Raw genomic sequence first — 11,033 nt, forward strand, 5'->3', positions numbered from 1 at the left:
CATCTGTCTGTTGAAATATGTCAATGGGTATTCTGTCAACTCCTGGAGCCTTGTTTTTGCCAATTCCTTCAGTGTAGGTTGGAATTCTTCCTTCAATACCATTGCTTCTGGTCAAATATGCTACCTCCTGAGATAACTGAGTATCGAAATCTTTTTGGTACAGTGACTCTGTGTATTCCTTCCATCTTCTTTTGATGCTTCCTGCATCATTCAGTATTTTGTCCATAGAAACCTTCAGTGTTGCAACTTGAGGCTTGAAGTTTATCTTCAGTTCATTCAGTTTCAGAAATGTTTTTGTTTTTCTAACTTCCAGTCTTTGCACTAATACTTTACTTTGTCTTCTTGAGCTGCTCTTTGAAATCTTCTGTTCAGCTTTCTAGTCATTTCTTCTATTTGCTTCAGCTACTCTCTGTTCAAGAGCAAGTTTCAGAGTCTCTTCTGAAATCCATTTTGGTCTTTTCTTCCTTTCCTGCTTTTCGATGACCTTTTGCTTTCTTCATATATAATGGTCTTGATGTTATCCTACAAATTGTCTGGTCTTTGGTCATTATTGGTGTTCTATGTGTCAAATCCATTCTTCAGATGGTCTTTAAATTCAGATTGGATATACTCAAGGTCATATTTTTGCTTCCATGTACTTATTTTGATATCCTTCAGTTTCAACTTGAATATGAACAAGTGATGCTCTGTTCTACAGTCAGCTCTTGGCCTTGTTTTGACTGAAAATATTGAACTTCTCTATCACCTCTTTGCACAGATGTAGTTTATCTGATTCCTGTGTATTCCATCTGGTGAGGTCCACATGTATAACAGCCATTTATATGTTTGAAAATAGGTATTTGCAATGAATAAATGGTTGGTCTTGCAAAATTCTATCATGCAATCTCCAGCATCATTTCTCTCATCAAGACCTATTTCCCAACTACCAATGATTCTTCATTTCCAACTTTCTCATTCCAATCACCAGTAACAATACATTTTGATTGCATGTTTGAATAATTTCAGACTGCAGAAGTTGGTAAAAACTGTCAATTTCTTCTTTGGCTTTAGTGGTTGGTGCATAAACTTGAGTAACAGTAGTATTAACTGGTCTTCTTTGTAGGCATATGGATATTATCCTATCACTGACAGCACTGTACTTCTGGATAGATCTTGAAACCTTCTTTGTGACAATGAATGCAACGTCATTCTTCTTCAATTTTGTCGTAGTAGACCATGTTGTTGTTATGTGCTGTTGAGTCGGAACCAACTCATAGCGACCCCTCCTTGTGTTTCTGAGGCAGTATCAATACAGAAGTAGTTTGCCCAACCTTCCTTCCGAGGAGTGGCTGGTGGGTTTGAGCCGCCAGCCTTCTGATTAGCAGTCAAATGCCTTAGGCACTATCCTACGCACCAGAGCTCCTATAGTAGACCATACGATTGTCTTAATTTAAAATGGCCAGTATCAGTCCATTTCAGCTCACTAATGCCTAGGATATCGATCTTTATTTGTTCCACTTCATTTTCAACAACTTCCTATTTTCCAAGATTCATACTTTGTACATTCCACGTTCTGATAATTAATGGATGCTTGCAGCTGTATCTTCCCATTTTGAGTCATGCCCCATCTGCAAACATAGGTGCCAAAAGCTTTACTCCATTCAAGTCATTAAGGCTGACTCACTTTGAGGAGGCAGCTCTTCCCCAGTCATGTTTTGAGTGCCTTCTGACCTGAGGGGCTCATCTCATGGCACTATATCAGGCAATGATTCAAGGCTCTTCATAAAGTTTTCTATAATATATCAAACAGTGTTTCCCTGCTAGTCATAATGTTTTCACTGGCCAATTTTTTCAGAAATGAATGGCCCCTTTCCTTCTTCCCAGTCTGTCTTTGTCTGGAAGCTCTGCTGAAACCTGTCCACCATGGGTGACCCTGCTGCTATTTGAAATACTGGTGGCATTGTCTCCAGTCTCACAGCAAAACACAAGCCACCACAGTATGACAAACTGACAGAGTGGTGGTACATTGTTATAATGACCAATAAATAAACAAGACTCATTTTATTCAGTATTTTGCATGTTACTATAGATGTATTTCTAAACTCATATTACCTTTCTTAGAAAAAAGTGTTTATTTTTAAAAAGTTCTATATTATTTAGCTATATATAAAGAAAAGTAATGAAGATATTCACTAATGGTATTAAATGTAAATTTTTCAATAGAAAATTTATCCCAAATCAATACTAAGAGGTTGTACAAAAAAGTTTGTTAGATGTTTAGCCTAGTACTCATTACTAAATGTTAAAAAAAATATTTACTTTTTAAAATAAAAATCAATATCACAGAAGAGTTTATCAATACTTCATTTTAAAAAAGAATGAATGGTTATCTTTAAAGCTACTATAGAATTTAATCTTAAAAACAAAACACAATCACAACATACAATTTAAGGAATAAAGACAAAAAGAAATTTCTACCTGTAGTAGATTTTACAATGACACTCATTCTCCTTCTTACTGAGTCAAAACTCAAAATTTCCAGCAATTCAAACCTGAAAAAGAAATTTAAATATACATCTAGCTCTGTATATTATTAATTTGGATAATTATTAAACCATGTAATATGGACCAAAATTTCCCAAGAAGAAGTGGAATGGATAATATTCTCTCTCTCTTATATATATAATCCTTTAAAATATTTCCACATACTACTATATCTCTCCTTATCTGTTAAAGATATAAAGCAGCTCTTTATATCTGGATCTATGTTATTTTCCTCCACAGACATGAAGAAAAAAGTCTGTATGTTAAAGATGCCCAAACGACTTATTTTATGTGGTGCAAGCAAATCTCCTCCTCATAGTTTCTGTTTTCTATGATGTGATATGACTAAGATGGACTACAGTCTCTGAATCCTTTTACAACTAAGGACCTCTTGTTGTTTATAATCACCTAATCACATACAAACCAGGTAGCATGTTTTAAAAGAATTCATTTACCAAACTGTGTTTGTTATGTATCGATTAATTTTTAAGAATTCTGTCAATCACAGGCATATAAAGTTGTATCAGAGCCTTTGGTCTCTGTGAAGGAACTGACATTACCCCTAAATTGATAACTGGTATTTTAGTCATGTTGTGTAGTTTTATTACTGGAAGACTCATAATTTCTGTTTGGCACTTGAAATACTGAAAACAGTTCAGCAATCCCTAATGCTACTTCTGAAAACTCCTAAGAGTTTAAGACCCCAGCCAGGAACCTTAGCAGTGGCTTATTAAGCTATTCAACTTCTGGCTGTTAAAAGACTTCCCTAGAAATAGCACTGTGATGTGTTTTAAAATTTCAATAGTGATTTAATCTACTCTTTTCAGTTTAAGAAGTCCCAGTCGTAGGTACTGACAGCAATTATGCCACTACTATCCTCCGGAGAGGTGATTCCAAAGTTCCTATCACTGGCAGTGTTGCTAACAACCTGGGAAGTCTGTAGTATTCTAGGAAAGAGCCTCATTTGACTCTAAGACCATGTTCTGCAGTCAAAGCATTCACTCTAATCCCATTTACTAGGGAGTTTATTTTTCTTAAGAACAAAATTTTTAAATTCTGTTTTTTTGGGGTAAATCACCACCAAGTCTTAAGTTCTTTTCATCTCTCTTTGCCTGTACTGCTTACAGCATATTCATCTATAAAGCAAAGATGTAATACTATATCTTCTGAACCAAAGCTCAGGGTATGTCACTTGTCTGTGGAACCAGCAATTGGTAACTGAGACAATCCTTAAAAATCAAAAGCGTGAAGTCATTAAAGGTATGAAAAGTAAAACCATTCATTCTCTAATTGGTTATTTGAAACATATTTCTCAAATTGTTGTCTATAGAATACTCTGTTCCATGAAACGTTAGCTGGTGTTCTATGAAAAAGGAATTGCATGTTCACACACTGGGAAAGGCTGCTCAATTCATCCTCCTCTTGGAGACTCAAAGAGTAACCTGGACAGTGTGAAACACATTAAAAGCTTTGAGGACTCTTGCAGTAAAACAAAACAAGCAATTTTAGATGCCTCAATCCCAAATATATTTAATGATAAAACCTTTTTTTCCCCACACTGAATACCAATTTACTTTTCCAAGGAGAACAATCTGGGTGAGAAGCACTCCTGAAACACCAACAAACCAACTTCTCCTTTAACTGCCCAACTGTTAAAAATTCTTCAGAATGTTTTGACAACATTCTTGGAAAGAAGAGGGAGGAAACTGTGGGGGAGTATAGAGAATTTTTTTTGCCCCAATAAAAAAACTTTGTTTAGATCAGTTTTCATTATGTTCGTGTTTTAATGGATAATATACATACCTTTCAATATCATTGTCCCTATTTAATATCTCCATATAATTGTCTTTTAGCCTTAGGTATGTAAAACCAAGTCTGCAAATGAGAAAGCAAATTCAGGGATTAATGTGAAATTCTGATATTCCTTTCTAATAGAATTTTCCTGTTTTACATATTAGTAAAGCTCTCTTTTCAAAAAAGAAATATTTGCAGCAAAACAGAGGCTGTAAACTGCACTATAAATTAGAAGATTAAAATACTGAATTTATTCAACATATCAAAGAATCCTCCAACAGCCAACAAAATTTCCAAGATATCTGCAGGGTTTCTGCCTGGTTTAGTCCGGCTGACCCCCTGCTGAGAACTTGACTTTCTATCCCAGATATACTGAATCAGAATCTACATTTTAACAAGATCTCCAATCACCTAGGATCTTGTCATAATGTAGATTCTGATTCAGTTTATCTGGGATGAAGCTGAAATTCTGCAGGGGATTGAACCAGAATGAACCAGGTGGAAGCCCTGCTTATCCTACACTCTCTTGCCTCTCATTGATGAGGTCAGTATTAATGGTTTTTAGAAAGGTAATAGCAGTTCTCAAGACTGCACTCTCTATTTCTATTAACATCCTTATTTACTGATAATTTTGTTGTTATTTAGTACACAAGAATACAATGTTGGAAGCAGAAGGCCCCTTAGAGAGGGTCTACCTCCAGACCAATCTCTCATTTCACTGATGAGAAAATTAGGCCCAGAAGAGGAAGTCTGTTCAATAAACATTTACAGAGCACTTCATCTGTAATAACATTCTTCTCCATCACCACTTCTGAGAGCTTAATATACTTCAGGTGTTGTGTGGGTAAGGGCCAGGAATATGAAGGGGAAAAAATAAAGACATGACTTCTGAATTCAAGGAGCTTACAGATGAATGGGGAGACAGAAACATATAATTTTCCATCCAATCTGTATCTATAACAGCATGAAGGTATAAACACAGGGAGAGGGTGTCTACTTAACCCAGGTAGAAGCGGATAGGCTGAAAGGATGTCCTCTTGGAAGTGCTAATATTTAAAGTGAGCCCACAATGATGGGTAGGAATAGCCTTCCTAACTTCTAAGGTCTATGACTGAAATGCAGTTCAATTTCTCAGCACTTGTTTTCCAAGAAGAAAAATCTAGCTTTGAGAGATCTTACCTATATATGTTTGATTTAAATGTTTTGGCCATTTTAGAAAGATCAGTAGTGATATAATTTACGTATCTAATATCAATATTCAAATTGCATAGGAAAATACACAAAAAGGTTGTTCTAATTACATCAAAAGTGTTAAAATGCTTTTCTCATCAATCATTCAATCTCTGAAGGTAATATTCAAGTTATTAATGGCAGCAAAGAGGGGAAATTTAGTACCTTTAGTATTAAATAAAAATCACAAGCTGTGAAAATTTGAAAAACATTTCCCTGACTTGAAATTATGCCATGTATCTGGAATATTTAAAGTACTTTTCCAAGTGTCTGCTTAAAATGCTGTATCTCATGAGAATTTTCAATAAAAAGGATCTTGAAAGAGCATGCAAAAAATCTTCATAGAGTTAATATGATGTAACTTGAAGAAAATGAAGCTAACAGTATGAAAAACCCAGTTTTAATCTCCCTCCGAGTTGTATAGCTTTGGGAAAGTTGCTTGATCTGTCTGGGCCTCAATCTTCTAAGACATAAGAGGAAGATTTGTATTAAAAGATGTCTTAAATTGTTTCCATTTTTAAAAACCTATGATTATTTGGAATGACCTCTAGTTATCTTAGGTGTTAGGAAGAAAAAAAATGCCCATAAAGAGACAATGATAAAGAATCTTACAACTAAAGACAAGCCTCTTCTTAAAATTGACAACAGCTGGTTTTTAAAAGGGACACTCCCACCCCCACAACTCAAACAATAAGGAAGTCAAGAGAAAAATAATGAGTTCAAGAGTTATTGTTTGGTCCCATCCACTTCTTTTTAACAAACATACCAGAGCATAAAGTGGGATCAATTGAGAATACTTCGAAGAACAAATGCATGGTTTTGGAGTTGAAAATCAACTCTTCAGTACAATAATTAGCACACCTGTCAAATTCAAAATATGAAGGAAGCCAAAAGACACACCTTTGAATACCTTCAACGAGTGCAACTTCATCAGGTGATGATGATATATACACACAAGATTTTCCTGAGTCTGGAGATTTCCTGGGTCCATCTATATTATCATCATCTTTCACCTGGACTGTGTGGCAAAGACAGAGAGCCCGAAAGAACAGTTCTTCTCGCTCCTATAAAAATGCAGTACAAAAAAAAAAAAATTATTGCTTATTTGCTTAAACTAGAAGGAAAGGGAACTTATACAGCAGTGAAGTATAGCATCTAGGAATTATTAGTTTTGCTTTTGGTAGTTCATGAAGTAGAACCTAATAATGGCTTTTCTCATTCTTATTTCTACAGTAAATAACCCTTCTGTGACCCATGGGACATCAATTGCCCACTAATATTTACAGTCTCTTCAGTTTCTTGGGAAGCTGCCAGTATCCCAGCTGTAGTATATGCTACTGCCTGGCAAGAGCCTGTATAACCACATGAATCTGAAGAAATAGGCCTCACCCTACCAACTCTACCATCAGAATCCACTGGGAACATATATGTCCCATGGAATTGTATCAAAATCCCTATTTCCTCCACATTTTTCCCCTTTGATTTCAGCATGCTTTCCCCATTACTGAAAACACATAGTATCAACAAAAAATTCAAAACAGAAAATAATTCAGTCATGAAAGGGTTAAGATTGAATGGCCTGTGAAGACTGAAACAGGAGTGTTTTAATCAGTAGCAGTGCTTTTAGAAACTGCAAAAGCATGGCTTTAATAGACAGCAAGCAACTGATAAATATTTGGGAAAGTAACAGCAAATAGAGACTGAGTTACATAAGAATACAAAATACTTATAAAAATCCTAGACTGTAGTTGTATCACTATCCTGAAGGATCATATTATAGTGATATTCTCCTGTTATATTAAAAAAAAAAAAAAAACTGCCATGGACAAATCTGACTTGTAGCAACCCTGTAAGACATAACTGCCCCATAGGGTTTTGAAGGCCATAAATCTTCATGGAAGCAGAGAGCTACATCTTTCTCGATGAAGCAGGTGGTGGGTTTGAACTGCTAACTTTTTGGTTAGCAGCCGAATGCCTTAACCACTGTTCCACCATATATTACACTAGATATTTATAAAGCACCTATTATATATTTGACACACTGATCATAAATTTGATCTTAACATAACCTTGTATACGACAGAGCAGAGACTACTTTTGGTTTCTCTAGTTCAGCTGATTTAATCATTCTGCTGCCTCTGAAAGCAACTTATAAAGTAATAGTTTTTTTTTCTTTTTTTAACTGGCTAGAATCTTCCTGGGAGCTTTAAAAATTACTGATTCCACTGGGTTTTTAAGCTTCCCCAGGTGACACTAATGTATATCCAGGTTGAAAATCACTGGTTGTAAAGGGTCAAAGCAGCACCCCACTTAACTCAAACATATCAAGTAGAGCAGAGTCACAGTAGTTAACAGAAAAGTAGGATACTATGATATGTTTTACTATGACCACATAAATAATCTACTCCCTCATCCATGAATTTCTGTTGTAAAATGGCAGTTTTCTATATTGAAATCAACTGAAGCATATGTAATAAGGGGTAAGAAACACTTTGATAAGGGTGTCATCGTACAACACAACTAAAACAAGTCCACCCTCAGTTCTTTAGAGCACCTCAGAGTACCTGAGGGTCTTGCCACAGGCTGTGTAGTGAACACATTTTCTGGAATGTTTTCCCAGCCAACCACAGAACACACATTGGAAGCAAGTGTCTCTACCTAGCACATGCTGAGATGTGGAGCCAGACCACTTGGTGTGTGTGTGTCTGTATGTGGTATGCCCAACCATTTCACTCAACTCAGCTATTTGCTTTGCTTCTCCAGATTTTTCAAAGTAGTTTCTAACACAGATTAGCAATTAATCCTAAGGGTAATGCCTTCAAATATTGTGGCATTTTACAATTTTTTCTCACTGAAGTCACATACAAGAGTACTATGTTTTCTGGGTAATTACCATAAAAGGTGACTACTAATCTATTTTTGTGAACAATGTATATAGCCTGCCTAACTAAAACAGAAAATTTCAACAATGCAACAACTGACATTTACACCCCACCCTGTGAAGGGAAAATATCTTCGATGAGGAGAATTGGAACATACCCTTATGCTGATTCCTGGAGAAGAATCGATCATATCAATTCCTGAAGAATCAGGGATGACTTGTCCATTACAGATGACATGAGGCACATAGACATGGCCTTCAATACAGCATTCTTTAAATTCCATGTTATTTTCTGTAAGGGTGCCAGTTTTATCAGTGAAGATATATTCCACCTATGAAACAAAACATGATTAAAAGACAGGATGATGCTCTGTGAAGAATTAAATTTATCCTTTTCTAAAGAGAGAGAAGTTGAGGTCCTCTGATTCAGACTATCAGAGAGCAGTCACATTTTTTTTCCTTTACATTAATTAATATGAAATAGACATGTGAATGTTTTATCATAAATATACTACCTCAGCAGGATAAGCTGTAAGTGTGCTTGATAATTCATACTCTTTCCCATTTTTTAATATTGCCCCTATAAGAGGGCAATTCTGGAGGATGCAAGGGGGGGTTTTGCTTTTGTCATGATGGAAATGGCTTTACTTTTCTCTGGATCCTAAGCAAAGAAAAAAATATGACCATTCAACCATCTATCTTTCCCTCTACCAGGTAAATAAAAAAGGGATGGACCAGTATTCTATTCTGTTTGGAAAGATAAATATTAAGGAGGGGGAGGGGGGCTAGTTCTGAATCTTATTTTTTAAAAAATCAAGGATACAGATTGGATGAATTTATTCTATAAAGTCTTACAGGCACAATATCATATTAGGTTTCAAAGGTGGAATTTAAACAAATAAAAGGACAAACATTTCAGATAGAAAACTGTGAAAAGAATTTAAAAAGACAACTAGTTTCAAATGCTAAATTTAGATAAACTCACAGGTAACATATTTATCATAAATAACTGAAAGAAATTCTGGAAAATAGCCTAATATTTTGAGGTTTATGCCAGAGAATGCAACATGCCATCCCATAAGTCAGTTGGTACCACTGTCAGGGACAGATGCCACTCCGAGGGGGAGACAGGTGTGGTTGCTTCAGGGCGGAAAAAGTCCTATGGCTCCAACTGTATATTGAGTCTCCTGCTCAGTTCTTCCCCAACACACATTGCTAACTGCTAACTAGAAAGCAATAGTTAAAATAACGTATTTCTCACAAATAATGTGCCCACGTAAAAAAGCAGACATTTTGAAATGATGACATTATGTAAAAAAAGTTCTGGCATAGCGTACCCATGCAATACCATGCATGACTTGTGACGTTTCCACAGTGATTTTGGCCTCACTCACTCTCATTTGATAATCTGAAAATGTTACTTTTGATCATATTTTTATAATAAAGGTATGTTGTTGTTGTTGTTATGTGCCATCGAGTCGGCCCCGACTCATAGCGACCCTTCCTTGGGTTTCTGAGGCAGTAGCACTGCGGAAGTAGATTGCCCAACCTTCCTTCTGAGGAGTGGCTTGGTGGGTTTGAATCACTAGCCTTCTGGTTAGCAGTCAAGCGCCTTAGGCACTATGCTACCAGAGCTCCTAATAAAGCTATAAGCCTTTATTATTTATTTATGGAGTTGGGCAGCATCCTGGTAATCGGAAAACAAACAACTGAAATTGTGCATTTGCTCTGGGGCAGTTTGCTGTCAGTCCTGAGAGTGGTGGAGTTCCTTGCAGCCAAAATGCGCCTGTAGACATGCTGTGCCAGAGATGGGTGGGGGATCAGGTGGAGGGCTGAGCCACAGCACAGGTGGGGCCAGCCACATGTACAGCTAGGTGGGGGGCAGTGCAGGTGTGAGTATGCACTGCCCTGTCCATGGTGCCCTGTGAGACTCATCCAAGCAAGGGACATGCAATCCCTCTGTGCCTGCGTCTCTCATGCCTATCCCACGACATCTGCACGGGAAGGAGATTCAAATGAACTGAGTGCAGTGTCCAGCCAGCTGGCCAATGAGGTGGAATGTACATGGCTGTGGCACGTTGGCCTTGTTCCTGGCCTGAGTTGTGCAGACCTATGCACCTCCTGGGCTGGGGCCAGCTACCCTGGTGATGGCTGTTTCCAGGGCAGAAAAAGTGATTTATTTCTGCATCGGAGAAAGTGGTTTGCAAAGCAGGGAGGGAATCCTGTTGCAAGAGGGGCTGCTTTGAGGAACTCCACGGTAGGCTGGTAAGGGTCTGCTGCTGTGAACTAAACCTCTGTGTCAACAAGCACCACAACAAAGACTTAACATTAAATCCAATGGACTGAAAAAAAATTGAAACTCAAGTTATCAAAATGTGTGTATATATATATATTTGTAAATATATATATATGGGAGCTCTGGTAGAGTAGTGCCTATGGCACCTGACTACTTACCAGAAGGCTGGCGGTTCAAACCCACCAGCCACTCCTCTGAAGGAAGATGGGGCAATCTACTTTCATAGTGATACTGCCTTGGAAACCCAAGGAGGGGTCACTATGAGTCAGGTCCAACTCGACGGCACATAACAAAAACAACAACATATAT

General features: G+C 37.1%; 1 protein-coding gene across 1 annotated transcript in view; it reads right to left on the bottom strand.

The window, feature by feature from the left end:
• Positions 1–11,033, bottom strand: part of ATP11A (ATPase phospholipid transporting 11A) — a 194,681-nt gene that overhangs the window by 61,263 nt on the left and 122,385 nt on the right. Inside the window, exons 11-14 of the mRNA XM_042781157.1 lie at positions 8,587–8,760; positions 6,448–6,611; positions 4,327–4,398; positions 2,458–2,531 (exon numbers count right to left, since the gene is read on the bottom strand). Of these exons, the coding sequence (XP_042637091.1) occupies positions 2,458–2,531; positions 4,327–4,398; positions 6,448–6,611; positions 8,587–8,760 (484 nt within the window). The remainder of the gene's footprint in view (positions 1–2,457; positions 2,532–4,326; positions 4,399–6,447; positions 6,612–8,586; positions 8,761–11,033) is intronic.

The sequence above is a fragment of the Orycteropus afer genome, unplaced genomic scaffold, assembly GCF_000298275.1.
Source record: "Orycteropus afer afer isolate SDZICR_OR568_19922 unplaced genomic scaffold, OryAfe1.0 scaffold00089, whole genome shotgun sequence".
NCBI lineage: Eukaryota > Metazoa > Chordata > Mammalia > Tubulidentata > Orycteropodidae > Orycteropus > Orycteropus afer.